This window comes from Eubalaena glacialis, chromosome X, assembly GCF_028564815.1.
Source record: "Eubalaena glacialis isolate mEubGla1 chromosome X, mEubGla1.1.hap2.+ XY, whole genome shotgun sequence".
In the NCBI taxonomy this organism is placed as follows: domain Eukaryota; kingdom Metazoa; phylum Chordata; class Mammalia; order Artiodactyla; family Balaenidae; genus Eubalaena; species Eubalaena glacialis.
In genome coordinates, this window is record NC_083736.1 from 106,322,125 (window position 1) to 106,339,086 (window position 16,962).

The window sequence follows — 16,962 nt, forward strand, 5'->3', positions numbered from 1 at the left end:
ACCAATTGAGGATGTCCCACCCCTCCCCTGGGCGGGGCCAACACCGAGGAACCCGGATTCCCAACCCCTCCTCTCCCCCTCCCCCTCCCCCCCGCCGCGCCCCACCTCCCGGGCTTCTCCGAGGAGACGCCGACGACAGGGGGCGGGGTGGGGGTGGGGGTGGGGTCGTCTACGCGGGGCCACGCAGGCGCCGCTTTACGGCAGGGGTGGGCGTGGGGCGCCGTCGAGTCCCGCCGGCCCCCGCGCAAGGTTCAGAGCTGACCGGGTTTTTCCCGCCGGAGCGTGGCCTCAGCCAGGTGGGTCCCCTCAGCCTCCTTCGTTTCTTTTCCCTGACGCGGGGCGACGCGGGGCCGGGGGCTGGGCTCCGTCCGGCAGCCTTTCTGATCCCGGGGACCCTCCCCGTCCTCTAGCGTCTGGGCAGCCTATGCCTGGCGTGCGCCGTAGGCCAATGGTCGCTGCATCCTGGCCGGCTCGGGGGGAGGCGGGGACGGGCCGAGGGGGCGCCGCGTGGGCCCGGCCGTGGTCTGGCGTTTAGGCGAGGCTGGCTGAGCGTGGGCGCCGGGATTGTACCGCCGCCTGAGTTCTGTGCCCTGGCGCCAGTAGGGAGAGCGTCCAAGTAGAGCCCCTAGGGAAGCGGTTCCCTGTGGCCAGAGGGCGGGGAGGGCAGGAGGAGAGTGCGGGGCCGCCAGCTCCTTCTTCCTTCCCTCCCCATTTACGTGGCCGCAGGAGGGTCGGCGTGGTTGGGTGGGATTGAGTGCGCTGCCGACAGGGACTGGGCTCCCCGGAATGTATCCCTAGAGAAGTAACATTTCCTTTCATGAATTTTTGACCTAAAAAAGTTCTAGCTCCATTTTCACGTATGCATTTAACCACATGGAAGAATAAACCCCCAAATTTTCAGGGTCTCTCTGCAAGTGATGGGAATACTGGTGGTTAATGTTTTTATCTATTTACAGTTCTGTGCAGTAACAGGAGGCCTTTTATTAATGAAAGAAGCAATGAAGCTTTTTAAAGAAATAATTTCAGGTTATCAAAGATAAAAGTTCATGGTAATAATACAAAATATGAATAAGGGGAGCAAATTATATGTGGACAAAAAACTCCAAAAGGAAAAAAAAACCAGTTTTTTTTATGACACTGTTAAGGGTGCGTGTTCGTGCAAATGCTTGTTTCTTGTTACTGATAATTGGCAGAAGATTGGCCTTATTACCAAAATTTAAAAATTCGAAGAACTTCTGTAGACATTTGATGGCATGAGAGGGCAATCGAAATTAAAGGGTCAGGGATTTTCATATAAAGGACTGTACTTTGTTTACAGTGGGATTATAACCATGTCATGGGTAAAGGGGATTTGAGACAAGTCAGACTCAAGAGAGGTGAGGAAATGGCAGGTAATACAGGCCCCTCTGAAAGGGCAGGTCTTGGTTGGGAACTCATACTTTGTATGAAATTATAGTGTAGTTTTTGTTTGTATTTCCTTTATATGTGCGGCTGGGGAATCTTTTTGTATATTTAAGAGCCTTTTGTGGCTCTTTTTCTGTGAACTAGTAATGTCTTTTTCTCTTGGTTGTTACTCTTAAACGATATCTAGAAGCTTGCTCTCTGTGTTAGGAAGACTACTGATGTGAATTAAATACTTTTTTCCCGTTTATCAATGCTTTTCTAACTTCGATTGTGCTTTTTTCGTTAGCATGGTAAATTTTAGGTGTTCACATTTATCCTTTTTTTTTTTTTAATGGATTTTTGGGTCAGACGTACAAAAGGCTTTTCCTGCTCTCGAGCTATAAAGGAATCTTGCCCATTATTTCTTCTAGTAGTTGTATGGTTCTGTGCATTGTACCTTTAATTCTTGGATCCCTGTACAGTTCATCGTGGTTTATTGTGAGAGGTGTGGAACTATGAGCCTATTCTAGATGGGTATCACTTTGTCCCAAGGCTGTCTGTACTCTCATTGGTTTGGGAGGCTGCCTCAGTGTATACTAAATTCTTGTATGTCTTCAGGTCTACTCTTGAACTTTGTGTTCTACTATATATTTTCACATGTGGTATGACTAGTTCTCTCACAACATGGCTATTCATTGTCATAACTCTCTTGGATATCGCTGCCTGTTTGTTTTCCCTTATTAACAGTGGAAAATAACAAAGTGTTCAAAAGCCTTTTGGATTTTCTTTGGGATTAGAATGGATTGCTTGATTAACTGATGAAGAATTGTTATGTTCTTGAGTCTAAGTCTGTTTATCCGAGAATGTAGTACATCTTTATTCTTGTTTAAGTCTACTTGTCTGTCCTACGGGAATTTTAAAGTTTTCCTCCTGTAGATTTTCATGTGTGTACTAACATTACCCTAAGCATATACTCTTTCACCATTGATAATTTAAAATCCTGTAAACTTTGTTTCTAACTGGATATTTATTTATGGAATTGGCTTATAAAAAACATTCGTAGAGCACTTGATTGTCAGGACTTTTGTTAATTTTCTCGGTTTCAGTGAATGGTATATTTTCCATATTCTAATCAACCCTTCGAAAGGTTAGAACTTTGTGAAACGTACCCCTCCGAGTGTTGGATTTTTGAGCACTGGGTGGGTAAAGTCGGGGAAAAAGAAGTTAAAAATCAATGTCTCTGAAATGTTTTCCCTCTTAGGCGCACTGTTGCAGAGTCAAGTGTCACTAATTTTTAAAAACACCTCGTTATAGGGATACCGAAACCCTTGATTTCCCTTTTTTTACACACTTCTAAGATTTCTAAACATTTTGCAAGTTAATGTTAAGTGGAAAGGATGCTGAGACCCTCCTATTTATTAAGCCAGTGACTAGGTCCTGACCCACGCAAACTCCCTACCCAAGGCTGTGAGCAAGGTGATATAACTGTGCCCTTTTGACCAAAGTTAACACCCGGACATATAAAGAGGCCTGTCTGCTTGAGGTCCCAGGTGTCTTTCCAAACAGGAGGAACTTGAAATCAATTGGAAACAAGGAATTAGGGACTCAGTTGATCATTATGGACAAGAAGTATTGATAACAGACTTTGATCCGGTGATTCCAGAAGAGGATGAATATCTCAATAAATGTATAATGAAAGGGTAGAGACATCCTTCCCAATACATAACAAGATGGGCTTAAGAAACTCTGGAGATTAAGACCTAGACATTATTAAAAGGGTCAAAACAAAACAACCGTAATATATTTGCATTACCCTTCCTTTGCATTGCCTAGTAAAAGGGATAAACATCTTCTCTGTTGAAACAAAAGGTTACCAAATACTGATGATTTTCTTCTGGAAAGACTTCCACTGATATTATTTGTTCTTTTATGAGGTAGAGACCCTACATTAGTGATTGGGTGGGTGGGTGGGGGAAGCCATAAAATGTTTTTAAAAAGGAAATGCTAGACTTGGCATTACCTAAAGATAGGGCTTTTTACACTGATTTAGAGCAATTTATATTTAATTCCTGGCATTGTGTTAAACAGTGGTAAACAGAGTGATCCTCCACCAACACTGGTTCCTTTGGTGTCTCTGATATGGAATCTGCCTCCTCTGGACTGACCTGTGTGTAAAACCATCAGGCTGGCCTCTCTGTGACTCTAGACTGTACCTCGGCTAGCACTAGTAAGCAGGGGCTAGGACCGCGTGTGGTGCATCTGCTGAGGTCTCTTGCCCTACTCCAGTGCTAAAGACACAGGAACGGATAGGGAATAGGTTCAGATCCACTGCTAGCTACCTGGATGAGGAACCTTTCCTTTTCTGGCCAGGAGGCAGGCTAAGAGGACCAAACAGGAATGAGGCTCTGCTCATCCAAATGTGGAAGTGCTACCCAAATTTGCCCAAAACGGTGAGCCGCCATGTTGGAGACAGGTTGGACAGGAGTTGGTGTATTTTTCCCCTCACAAAGGGGCGCAAGGACAGGTCTAGGAGACGGGGGAGGGGGTGGTGAGGAAGGGCAGGATGGTATTTTTGGTGCAACACTGCCATCAAGAGGAAATCATTCCCAGATGCCAAGCACACTACGCTGAGACGCCACAGAGACGAGGCCCCGCAGGAGCAGGATGGAGGGCCAGACTTTGAGGCGCGCCCCTCTGAAGTGGGCAGGTTGATGAGCCATCTTGCTTTTGCCAGGTTGGGCAGGGGTTGGCATTTCATTTTTCCCTCGGCAAAGGGCAGAGGGAGAGGGCCTGGGGGAGGGGAAGGGGAAGGGCAGGTTGCCGTTCGTGGTGCAATACTGCCATCAAGAGGAACGGGTCCGCCGATCCCGCGAACCCTGTACCGTCCCTTCCTGGGGAGGAGTGACAAGGGATTGAAGTCGGGAACACTGGACAGTGGCCCCGGGAAGTCAAGAGCTCCGCCTGGGAAGGGGCGGGAAGCATGGCCCAAGGCCCGGCGGTGCCGTGGAGGCTCCAGAGACGGGCAGTGGCACAGGGCGCACAGCCCGGCCGCCTGGCGTGTGGGGCTACAGGAAGTGGAGTCTCGGTGGACCCTGGTGGCCGCCACGTCTGGGCGGGCCTAGAGGAAGCTGCTCCGAAGGAGGCCAGGCCGGGGTTCTGCGGCCATTTGGCCGCGTGCCCCTTCCCCTCGGAGCCAGAGCAGGTTCGGCCTGGGCGGGCCCAGGGCCCCGGAGGCCTCTCTGGGCCACGGTGCGGCCCAGCCAGAGACCACCGCGGGCAACGGGAGTTCTGCCGCCCTTGGCGGCAGCGGCCGAGGCGGGCCCAGTGACCTTCTTGTGTCCAGCTCAGAGACGACACGTGGAGCCTGGCTACCCAGTGCCGAGGGCTCCCGAGGCCCAGCGAGAGCTGGCAGTCCGAGTCCAGAAGGGGACGGCGCTGGCGGGACGCAGGAGCCACCGCAGAAGGAGCCCTTCACCTGAGCCGAAGAGTCTAATCGGTGGCTGCGGTGCCATCTCCCAGGGTCTCCGGGATTCTGGCCCAGGCCTGGCCTGGCCTGTCCCGTCCCGTCCCGTCCCGTCCCGATCCGTCCCGAGGGCTCCCGGACCCAGCTCCCGGAGAGGAGAGGGCAGGACACGAGAGGAGAGGAGCTGAGCAGAGCCCCGCCGAGTGGACCCCCGGGCCGTGCATTTGCAGCAGGCTTCCGCTTTCTCCCCACGAGGCCCTGAGCCTCAGTTCAGCGACGAGAAGGAAAGGCCCCGGCTTGCATTCCGGCCTGGCTCTCCAGGTCTCGGCCCTGTGCTTGCACCTGCAGCCCAGCCAGGGAATCAAGCAGAAGAGGTCTGAAGAAGCTGCCTGAAGCTCACCTCTGTTGGACTGAGAGAAACGCCTCCCCCCCTTGCCCTCTCCCCCATGACCACCCCTCATCCAGCTTGTCTGCCAAGGCCAGGAACGAGGTGCATACTCCTGGGCACACGGCGGTGCCTTCGAGTCCCCGGCTGACCCGATAGGCCGCTTCTGGAACAAGCTGTGGGGCGGCTCGTTCCTGCCCTTTGCCCAGCTCTTACCTGCCCGGGCGGGGGTGGGTGGTGGGCTGGTTTGGGGGTCAGGTCCCGGGGCGGGGTGCGGTGTGGGGGGAGGGCTTCCGACTGGGAGCAAGTCTCCAGGCTGGACCCCTCCCTCCCTCCACACGTACCCCTCCTGGAAGGGTGCTGAAACCCGCCCCGCGCCCCTTTCCTTTCGCGCCTGTGAGTCGCCCGACACGTTGTCAGGCGATCTTAGGTGGGCAGAGCCTTTCCTTGGGGCCGGGTCCTGACGTAGCTACGCGGTCTGACTGGTCGCCGGCCGCAGGTGCTCTCAGTGTGCCCCTCTGGCCAGGGCCAACGGCTGCATCTGCAGAACGTGGAGCCGCTTGTGAAAAATCCCAGGAGTCTTCCCCAAACAAGAGGACCCCCGGGTCCTCCACGGGGAGGGAGGCCGAGGAACAGGGCGTCCCCCGGCCGCAAAGTTCCTGTTCCCGAGGTGAGCTCGAGTGCGGAAAACGGACCTGGATCCCCCTGCTGCGGACGGGTGCCGTCCCTCTCTGCGTACCGATCGTGGCCCACTTCCATCCCATCGCGAGTGGGTCCTGGATACCCTGTGTCCTACGGCACAGGAAGGGCCTCACGGGATCCTGCGGGGCCTGGGACCCGGACTCTGTCTGGCGGGAGCAAAAAGTAAACAAACCGAAACACAGCTCGAACTGAGAGAGGAACGTGCAGTGCCCCTGCATTACTCTTCCTCGTCTGCGTCTGGGACCAAGCACTAATGAGGAAACGTTCTCCAGGCTGTCTGCAGGGTGCTGCCCCCGACAGGGGACAGGGCGGCCACCTCCTCCCCTTACCCCGTGGTCCACGGTGGCTGGGCCCGGGGCCTCCGCCGGGGCACCGGCCACGGGTCCTGGGTCCCCGGTGGCCCTGAGACCCCAGGGACCCCACTGGCCGACCTCGCTCCTGCAGGGAGAGCCAGGATCCAGGGGCCAGATGCCCTGGGGTGGGAGCTTCAGCTCCTTGTTCCTGAACATGGCGGCTGCCGAGGCCCGGCCCCGAGGGTGGGGAGCGCGGCGGGCCTGGCCGCCCGGGGCTCCTCGGTGGGCGAGCCCGGCCCCGAACCCCACCGCGTGTCGCTTCCACACCTACTCTGGAGGCCTGCCCGGCGGCCAGGTTCGGCCCGGGAATCCTCTGAGTGCTCCAAAGCCAGCCCTCCTCCCGTCACAGGCCTTCCCCACAGTATCCAGAGGCAGGGGCTGGAGGCCGTGCTCAAAAAGCTTCCGCTTGATGGCACTGTTGCTCCAGAAATGCCCAGCACCCTTGCGAGCGCGGCCTCTCCCTCCGCCCTTTGCGGATCAAAAAAGGCCCAGGGAGGCCCAAGAGCCATCCAAGCCTTCCGAGTGGGGTTGGCCCTACTGGGGGATTGGGGGAGGTGGTGTCTCTTCCTTTTGGGGCTTCTCCTTGGCAGTAGGAGCGCACAGGTAAGGACATCCCAAGGAATCCGTGCATCGGTGGGTCCATCTCCGCATCCCTCTGGGAGTTGTTTTGAGGCCACGTTGCCTGGCCCACATGTCCTGGCGACCGGGACCCTGTCATGTCTGCACACCTGGGGACGGGCATCCATCTGGGTCGTGTCGGGCAGAATCCTAGCTCTCTCGGGACATTGATTCAGAGCTAGAGGTGGCACAAGGAGCTGGGTTTCTCCTCTTCTTGCGTGGTTCCCTGTCTGCTGTTCTCATCCAGCTGCGTGAACTGGCTGAAGGGCTCAGGAGCAGGCCCGAGAGGGTCTAGGCCACTATGGCAGCGGGAGGAAGTGACGGGGACCCAGGGAGCTGGGGCAGATTGCCCCTGCTCACCTCCAGGGGTGTCAGGCAGTCACTCTGCCATGGAGTGCCCGGGGTAGGGGGTGCAGGGAGGTGGTTTGGAGTTGCTGGGACAGGTGTAGATCCCAGTGGCTCCCCTGCATCCACACAGGCAGATGACCTTGGGGAGGGCCGTCAGTTCAGCAGACCCTTCTGGGGAGCTCTCCATGGGACTGTGTCTGTACTCTAGCCTCAGACCCCCCACTCGTTCGTCGGTTCATTCACTCGTTCCCTGCTCCACTCGTTCATTCGTAAACACGCAGGTACACAAACGTGTGCCTGGGCGCGCGTGCGTATCACGCGTGCGTCGTGTGTACGCGCTTGTACATACGCTTATAGAGCGTGTACAAAACGTCCCTTGTCTTGTACGTTTTCCCTGTAACCGCCTCGGGGGTGCTGCTGTGGATAGGACTTTCTCCCAATCAAAGCCAAAGCCCTCACCGTTGCTCGATGGCCGCTCCCAAGTTGTCCCCCCCCCCCCCCCCCGCCCCGTCTGCGGAGGGAAGCACACGTCATTTTTGCGTGCGTATGTATGCTCCCGGGGTTGAATGCGGGTGAAAGCAACGGGCCGCAGAGGGCTGTGTGCATGTCGCCTGCTCCCTGACCCCACCAGGCTCACGTAGTGATAGGTAGTCTTCTGCCTTTTCGGCTGCTCTCACGGCACTATAGGCGTGCCGTGGCGTTGGCACGTCTGTGCGGAGTCAACGCCGTGTCCTGCTAGGTCCCCTCCGTTTCTTTTCGGACAGCTGCCCAGGGTAGGGTACCCTTGTCTGTGCCTGGAGGCAGGAGCATAGGGTATCTCACGTGCCCCTCCTCTTTGGACGCTAGGCTTCCACCTTGTTCCTTCCTCTCCTCTTCTGTCTCCCACGGAACTGGCTGTGAGGCGCGGGCCACTGAGTCGTCGTTACCAGGGTGCGGGTGAGCGTGACCGGGGTACGTTTTCCGGCGTCAGCGTCCACCCAGAGGAGAGGAGCAGGGTAAATCTCAAGTGGGCCACGTCCCAGAGCACGTGCCCTTATGCCCGGAAAGTCCATGCGGTGGACCTGTGTGCGGCCAGAGGGGAGACGAGTCGGTGCCCGTTGACCCACGCGTCCTAGGAACGGCTGGTCAGTTGTGGAGGACACGCGTGGGCTTGCCAAGATACCTAGGGGTGTCCCGCCATAGTCCCACGGGTGCAGAGCCGAGGAGACGAGCTCCGCGCCTGTAAACGCCAGGGTGATGGCTGTGCTTCCCACCGGAAAGAGACTTTGGGGGATGACGGGATCAAGGGTTTCACCGGACACGCTTCTTTGTGTACAAACTGCTTCCGTCTGACGGCCCCCCTGCCTCGGATGGCATCCGTGCCATTTCCGAAGGACGAGTGGAGTTGATTCTTCACGCTTGCGCCTTGTTCGGAAGTTTTTGGTTGACCCGGGGGTGCCGGTAGGAATAGGAACCGAAGGCACTCTCTCTCGAGGTTGCGCGGGCGGGGGTGTACGCGGACCCTCCCCCCCTTTCTTCCCCCCCCCCTCCCCGTTCACCGGCACCGTGGCGGTCCCACACTGAGTGATGGGCGTTCGGCTCTCTCTCGTTGCAGAGGAGGCAGAGCGGAAGGAAAGGAGGAGGAGGGAAATCGGGGACGTCGGTCATCTCCAGGCGCTGGTGTTCTGGGTGAGTGCGTGCTCTGTGTTCTCTTCCCTTCCCCTCTTCCGAAAGAGTCTATTTCACCATAGGAAAAACGTCAGTGATTCTGGTGAGTTCATTCAGCAAGGCTCAAGAAGCAGGGACTCCAAGTGGAATCGTGGCACGGGGACACGGGGTGTACTGTGCCGGAGTTCTTGGCCATGGTAGGAAAGGCTCTCGAGTCAGGTCCTGACTGGGGAGCCGGAAGAAAAGGGTGCATGGGACGAGCATCTAGAGCATCTGTGTACGGTTACCCTAGGTGATCGGTACGTAGCATTTGAGGTCAGTGTCTGCGGGAGCGGGGAGAGTGGAGAAAGGGATCGGGCCCCGGGCCGCTTGCACCGGCACCGGGACCGGGACCCGGTCTGGGCTCCAGGCTCCCGTGAATCCAGCCGCCGGTGACGTGATCACTCGGCGCCCCACCTCACCCCTGAGAAGCAGCAGTGCCAGCCCGGCCCGACGTGGCGGGCCGTGACGGTGGGAGACCGTGTGAGGGAGAGAGCCAGGCATCGTGGCTTTTTTGCACTCCTGTGCTTTGAGTGGAGCCCCGTGATAGCTGTTCCTCCCGTCCTCTCCTGCTCGCTCTTGGGCCCAGCTCTCTCCACCATGGCCCTCCACCAAGCCAGGAAGGACTCGGGAACGTGCCCCTTGCGGGATTATGAAGAGGGGGCGCCCGCTGGGGCGGCGTGGAGGTTTGGCTCGGGGCAGCCCGCTGTAGGGCTGCTTGCGCTCCGCAAGTCTGCCTCTTGACAAACCAAGGAACTTGACGGTGTGGGGCCTTTCAGGAGGTGGACGTCCTTCTTCCGTGTGGGAAATGTCGCCTGAGTGGGTGCGTGACCAGCAGCCGGAGGTGTTTTCTTTCTGTCTCTGTTTCATTCCTTCTCCCTCCTGTCTTCTGTTGAAACAGTCTTTGCCGTGAGGAGGACGCCTCCTACCCTGGCTCAAAGTGATTGAAGGCTTCTCCAGGCCGGTCTGGTGAGCGTGTGGCGCCGTGGTTTAGCGAGGCGTCACGGCACACGGGTCGGCGGCGTGGCTGACGTTTCGTGGTTACCAAAGGGCGGAGGCAGGGTTCGAGCAGCAAGGGCAGCGTGGCATTTCTGGGGTGACCCTGCCTTCCACAGGACCCTGTTTGGCCATCCCATGAGCCCTTCACGGTAATATGTGGGCGTCGAGTCAAGTCCCCCGGCGTGGGGCCGTGTGGGTCCCGGAAGACGTGCACTCAGCACGGCGGGGCTCTTTTGGGTTTTCTTTCCTCGACGCACCTCAGTACCGCGGCTTGAAAGAATTGCCAAGGCCCGGAGGCACAGCAGATTCGGGAGTTAGAGAAAGAGAGGAAGGCGTGCTGAGACAAAACCGAGGGAAGGGGGCTTCCCTGGTGGCGCAGTGGTTGAGAATCTGCCTGCCAGTGCAGGGGACACGGGTTCGAGCCCTGATCTGGGAAGATCCCACATGCCGCGGAGCAACTAAGCCCCAGTGAGCCACAACTACTGAGCCTGCGCATCTGGGGCCTGTGCTCCGCAACGGGAGAGGCCGCGACAGTGAGAGGCCCGCGCACCGCGATGAAGAGTGGCCCCCACTCGCCGCAACTGGAGAAAGCCCTCGCACAGAAACGAAGACCCAACACAGCCAAAAAATAAATAAATAATTAAAAAAAGAAAACAAACAAACAAAACCGAGAGGGGAAGGAGGGTCCCGTCCCGTCCCGTCCCTCCGATTCTTTCCAACACGGAGGACGCGTGGTGCTTCCCGAGGCGGCGGTGGACCAGGGCTCTCTTCTCTTTCCAAGGCCTCGTGTCCCTGGAGCACTTGGCATCCAGAGTGTGTTCCTTCAGCCAACATGGGTGGGGCCGGTGGCAGCAGTGTCCCCAGTGGCCCACCCCGCCCTCCACCCAAGTCAGCGCAACCAGGCGGGCCTTGAGAGGATGCTTAAGGGCAGGAACCTGTGTCTAAACCACCTTCCCCAGTGCAGCGGAAAGAAACTAAGGGGGAGTCCCCGGTGGCTCCCAGTCGCTCCGAGGTGTAAAGCACAGCGAGTTGGCGGGCGCCTACACCCACCCACACACCCACCCCGGGGGTGTCTTCCCATCCCTGGCCTTGCCCTGGGCGGTGTCAGGAGACTGACCCGCTCCGGCGTCTCTGGGGCAGCGCCCGGCCGCCCCTCCCGACTGACCCGTGTGTGCCACCGTCCACGCCTGAACACCAAACCCCACTCCCACCCCCCGCCCCCGGGCCGCCGTGGGAGAAGAGCCAGGTCCTCGGGGGCCGTCCATCGTCTTGCCATAGGAGGCCGAGCTCGCCCCGCACCGCGTCTGTGCCTGTGGGCTGCCGGCCCTTTGCGTCGGGCTGCTTGCCCCTCGGTGACTGGTGAGAAGGAGCCTCGCCAGGCACCGGCCGGACGTGACTGGATCTCTGTGCTCACACTCAGAGTGTTTCCCGAGGTCTTAGGCAAATGTGGGTTGCGAAAGACACAGCTGCCGGTCCACGGCTGGGTGCCTGGATGGGGAGTCATAAAGGCAGGCTAAGAGGACCCCACAGAGACGAGGCCCCGCAGGATGGAGGGCCGGACTTTGAGGCGCACCCCTCTGAAGTGGGCAGGTTGATGAGCCATCTTGCTTTTGCCAGGTTGGGCAGGGGTTGGCATTTCATTTTTCCCTCGGCAAAGGGCAGAGGGAGAGGGGCCTGGGGGGAGGGGAAGGGGAAGGGCAGGTTGCCGTTCGTGGTGCAACACTGCCATCAAGAGGAACGGGTCCGCCGATCCCGTGAACCCTGTACCGTCCCTTCCTGGGGAGGAGTGACAAGGGATTGAAGTCGGGAACACTGGACAGTGGCCCCCGGGAAGTCAAGAGCTCCGCCTGGGAAGGGGCGGGAAGCATGGCCCAAGGCCCGGCGGTGCCCGTGGAGGCTCCAGAGACGGGCAGTGGCACAGGGCGCACAGCCCGGCCGCCTGGCGTGTGGGGCTACAGGAAGTGGAGTCTCGGTGGACCCTGGTGGCCGCCACGTCTGGGCGGGCCTAGAGGAAGCTGCTCCGAAGGAGGCCAGGCCGGGGTTCTGCGGCCATTTGGCCGCGTGCCCCTTCCCCTCGGAGCCAGAGCAGGTTCGGCCTGGGCGGGCCCAGGGCCCCCGGAGGCCTCTCTGGGCCCACGGTGCGGCCCAGCCAGAGACCACCGCGGGCAACGGGAGTTCTGCCGCCCTTGGCGGCAGCGGCCGAGGCGGGCCCAGTGACCTTCTTGTGTCCAGCTCAGAGACGACACGTGGAGCCTGGCTACCCAGTGCCGAGGGCTCCCGAGGCCCAGCGAGAGCTGGCAGTCCGAGTCCAGAAGGGGACGGCGCTGGCGGGACGCAGGAGCCACCGCAGAAGGAGCCCTTCACCTGAGCCGAAGAGTCTAATCGGTGGCTGCGGTGCCATCTCCCAGGGTCCTCCGGGATTCTGGCCCAGGCCTGGCCTGGCCTGTCCCGTCCCGTCCCGTCCCGATCCGTACCGATCCGTCCCGAGGGCTCCCGGACCCAGCTCCCGGAGAGGAGAGGGCAGGACACGAGAGGAGAGGAGCTGAGCAGAGCCCCGCCGAGTGGACCCCCGGGCCGTGCATTTGCAGCAGGCTTCAGCTTTCTCCCCACGAGGCCCTGAGCCTCAGTTCAGCGACGAGAAGGAAAGGCCCCGGCTTGCATTCCGGCCTGGCTCTCCAGGTCTCGGCCCTGTGCTTGCACCTGCAGCCCAGCCAGGGAATCAAGCAGAAGAGGTCTGAAGAAGCTGCCTGAAGCTCACCTCTGTTGGACTGAGAGAAACGCCTCCCCCCCTTGCCCTCTCCCCCATGACCACCCCTCATCCAGCTTGTCTGCCAAGGCCAGGAACGAGGTGCATACTCCTGGGCACACGGCGGTGCCTTCGAGTCCCCCGGCTGACCCGATAGGCCGCTTCTGGAACAAGCTGTGGGGCGGCTCGTTCCTGCCCTTTGCCCAGCTCTTACCTGCCCGGGCGGGGGTGGGTGGTGGGCTGGTTTGGGGGTCAGGTCCCGGGGCGGGGTGCGGTGTGGGGGGAGGGCTTCCGACTGGGAGCAAGTCTCCAGGCTGGACCCCTCCCTCCCTCCACACGTACCCCTCCTGGAAGGGTGCTGAAACCCGCCCCGCGCCCCTTTCCTTTCACGCCTGTGAGTCGCCCGACACGTTGTCAGGCGATCTTAGGTGGGCAGAGCCTTTCCTTGGGGCCGGGTCCTGACGTAGCTACGCGGTCTGACTGGTCGCCGGCCGCAGGTGCTCTCAGTGTGCCCCTCTGGCCAGGGCCAACGGCTGCATCTGCAGAACGTGGAGCCGCTTGTGAAAAATCCCAGGAGTCTTCCAGGACCCCCGGGTCCTCCACGGGGAGGGAGGCCGAGGAACAGGGCGTCCCCCGGCCGCAAAGTTCCTGTTCCCGAGGTGAGCTCGAGTGCGGAAAACGGACCTGGATCCCCCTGCTGCGGACGGGTGCCGTCCCTCTCTGCGTACCGATCGTGGCCCACTTCCATCCCATCGCGAGTGGGTCCTGGGTACCCTGTGTCCTACGGCACAGGAAGGGCCTCACGGGATCCTGCGGGGCCTGGGACCCGGACTTTCTCTGGCGGGAGCAAAAAGTAAACAAACCGAAACACAGCTCGAACTGAGAGAGGAACGTGCAGTGCCCCTGCATTACTCTTCCTCGTCTGCGTCTGGGACCAAGCACTAATGAGGAAACGTTCTCCAGGCTGTCTGCAGGGTGCTGCCCCCGACAGGGGACAGGGCGGCCACCTCCTCCCCTTTCCCCGTGGTCCACGGTGGCTGGGCCCGGGGCCTCCGCCGGGGCACCGGCCACGGGTCCTGGGTCCCCGGTGGCCCTGAGACCCCAGGGACCCCACTGGCCGACCTCGCTCCTGCAGGGAGAGCCAGGATCCAGGGGCCAGATGCCCTGGGGTGGGAGCTTCAGCTCCTTGTTCCTGAACATGGCGGCTGCCGAGGCCCGGCCCCGAGGGTGGGGAGCGCGGCGGGCCTGGCCGCCCGGGGCTCCTCGGTGGGCGAGCCCGGCCCCGAACCCCACCGCGTGTCGCTTCCACACCTACTCTGGAGGCCTGCCCGGCGGCCAGGTTCGGCCCGGGAATCCTCTGAGTGCTCCAAAGCCAGCCCTCCTCCCGTCACAGGCCTTCCCCACAGTATCCAGAGGCAGGGGCTGGAGGCCGTGCTCAAAAAGCTTCCGCTTGATGGCACTGTTGCTCCAGAAATGCCCAGCACCCTTGCGAGCGCGGCCTCTCCCTCCGCCCTTTGCGGATCAAAAAAGGCCCAGGGAGGCCCAAGAGCCATCCAAGCCTTCCGAGTGGGGTTGGCCCTACTGGGGGATTGGGGGAGGTGGTGTCTCTTCCTTTTGGGGCTTCTCCTTGGCAGTAGGAGCGCACAGGTAAGGACATCCCAAGGAATCCGTGCATCGGTGGGTCCATCTCCGCATCCCTCTGGGAGTTGTTTTGAGGCCACGTTGCCTGGCCCACATGTCCTGGCGACCGGGACCCTGTCATGTCTGCACACCTGGGGACGGGCATCCATCTGGGTCGTGTCGGGCAGAATCCTAGCTCTCTCGGGACATTGATTCAGAGCTAGAGGTGGCACAAGGAGCTGGGTTTCTCCTCTTCTTGCGTGGTTCCCTGTCTGCTGTTCTCATCCAGCTGCGTGAACTGGCTGAAGGGCTCAGGAGCAGGCCCGAGAGGGTCTAGGCCACTATGGCAGCGGGAGGAAGTGACGGGGACCCAGGGAGCTGGGGCAGATTGCCCCTGCTCACCTCCAGGGGTGTCAGGCAGTCACTCTGCCATGGAGTGCCCGGGGTAGGGGGTGCAGGGAGGTGGTTTGGAGTTGCTGGGACAGGTGTAGATCCCAGTGGCTCCCCTGCATCCACACAGGCAGATGACCTTGGGGAGGGCCGTCAGTTCAGCAGACCCTTCTGGGGAGCTCTCCATGGGACTGTGTCTGTACTCTAGCCTCAGACCCCCCACTCGTTCGTCGGTTCATTCACTCGTTCCCTGCTCCACTCGTTCATTCGTAAACACGCAGGTACACAAACGTGTGCCTGGGCGCGCGTGCGTATCACGCGTGCGTCGTGTGTACGCGCTTGTACATACGCTTATAGAGCGTGTACAAAACGTCCCTTGTACGTTTTCCCTGTAACCGCCTCGGGGGTGCCGCTGTGGATAGGACTTTCTCCCAATCAAAGCCAAAGCCCTCACCGTTGCTTGATGGCCGCTCCCAAGTTGTCCGCCCCCCCCCCCCCGCCCCGTCTGCGGAGGGAAGCACACGTCATTTTTGCGTGCGTATGTATGCTCCCGGGGTTGAATGCGGGTGAAAGCAACGGGCCGCAGAGGGCTGTGTGCATGTCGCCTGCTCCCTGACCCCACCAGGCTCACGTAGTGATAGGTAGTCTTCTGCCTTTTCGGCTGCTCTCACGGCACTATAGGCGTGCCGTGGCGTTGGCACGTCTGTGCGGAGTCAACGCCGTGTCCTGCTAGGTCCCCTCCGTTTCTTTTCGGACAGCTGCCCAGGGTAGGGTACCCTTGTCTGTGCCTGGAGGCAGGAGCATAGGGTATCTCACGTGCCCCTCCTCTTTGGACGCTAGGCTTCCGCCTTGTTCCTTCCTCTCCTCTTCTGTCTCCCACGGAACTGGCTGTGAGGCGCGGGCCACTGAGTCGTCGTTACCAGGGTGCGGGTGAGCGTGACCGGGGTACGTTTTCCGGCGTCAGCGTCCACCCAGAGGAGAGGAGCAGGGTAAATCTCAAGTGGGCCACGTCCCAGAGCACGTGCCCTTATGCCCGGAAAGTCCATGCGGTGGACCTGTGTGCGGCCAGAGGGGAGACGAGTCGGTGCCCGTTGACCCACGCGTCCTAGGAACGGCTGGTCAGTTGTGGAGGACACGCGTGGGCTTGCCAAGATACCTAGGGGTGTCCCGCCATAGTCCCACGGGTGCAGAGCCGAGGAGACGAGCTCCGCGCCTGTAAACGCCAGGGTGATGGCTGTGCTTCCCACCGGAAAGAGACTTTGGGGGATGACGGGATCAAGGGTTTCACCGGACACGCTTCTTTGTGTACAAACTGCTTCCGTCTGACGGCCCCCCTGCCTCGGATGGCATCCGTGCCATTTCCGAAGGACGAGTGGAGTTGATTCTTCACGCTTGCGCCTTGTTCGGAAGTTTTTGGTTGACCCGGGGGTGCCGGTAGGAATAGGAACCGAAGGCACTCTCTCTCGAGGTTGCGCGGGCGGGGGTGTACGCGGACCCTCCCCCCCTTTCTTCCCCCCCCCCTCCCCGTTCACCGGCACCGTGGCGGTCCCACACTGAGTGATGGGCGTTCGGCTCTCTCTCGTTGCAGAGGAGGCAGAGCGGAAGGAAAGGAGGAGGAGGGAAATCGGGGACGTCGGTCATCTCCAGGCGCTGGTGTTCTGGGTGAGTGCGTGCTCTGTGTTCTCTTCCCTTCCCTCTTCCGAAAGAGTCTATTTCACCATAGGAAAACGTCAGTGATTCTGGTAGTTCATTCAGCAAGGCTCAAGAAGCAGGGACTCCCAAGTGGAATCGTGGCACGGGGACACGGGTGTACTGTGCCGGAGTTCTTGGCCATGGTAGGAAAGGCTCTCGAGTCAGGTCCTGACTGGGGAGCCGGAAGAAAAGGGTGCATGGACGAGCATCTAGAGCATCTGTGTACGGTTACCCTAGGTGATCGGTACGTAGCATTTGAGGTCAGTGTCCTGCGGGAGCGGGGAGAGTGGAAAGGGATCGGGCCCGGGCCGCTTGCACCGGCACCGGGACCGGGACCCGGTCTGGGCTCCAGGCTCCGTGAAGCCAGCCGCCGGTGACGTGATCACTCGGCGCCCCACCTCACCCCTGAGAAGCAGCAGTGCCAGCCCGGCCCGACGTGGCGGCCGGCGGTGGGAGACCGTGTGAGGGAGAGCCAGGCCTCGTGGGCTTTTTGCCTCCTGTGCTTTGAGTGGAGCCCCGTGATAGCTGTTCCTCCCGTCCTCTCCTGCTCGCTCTTGGGCCCAGCTCTCTCCACCAT

At 59.8% G+C, this 16,962-nt stretch overlaps 1 protein-coding gene across 1 annotated transcript; it reads left to right on the forward strand.

Annotated features, from left to right (window-relative positions):
* The first annotated feature begins 11 nt into the window (after positions 1 to 11).
* Positions 12 to 16,416, forward strand: LOC133081883 (uncharacterized). Its single transcript, XM_061178207.1, has 4 exons — positions 12 to 296; positions 8,847 to 8,920; positions 16,282 to 16,355; positions 16,400 to 16,416. The coding sequence occupies exons 1-4, from the start codon at positions 12 to 14 to the stop codon at positions 16,414 to 16,416; spliced, it is 450 nt and encodes a 149-aa protein (XP_061034190.1).
* Positions 16,417 to 16,962: the final 546 nt, after the last annotated feature.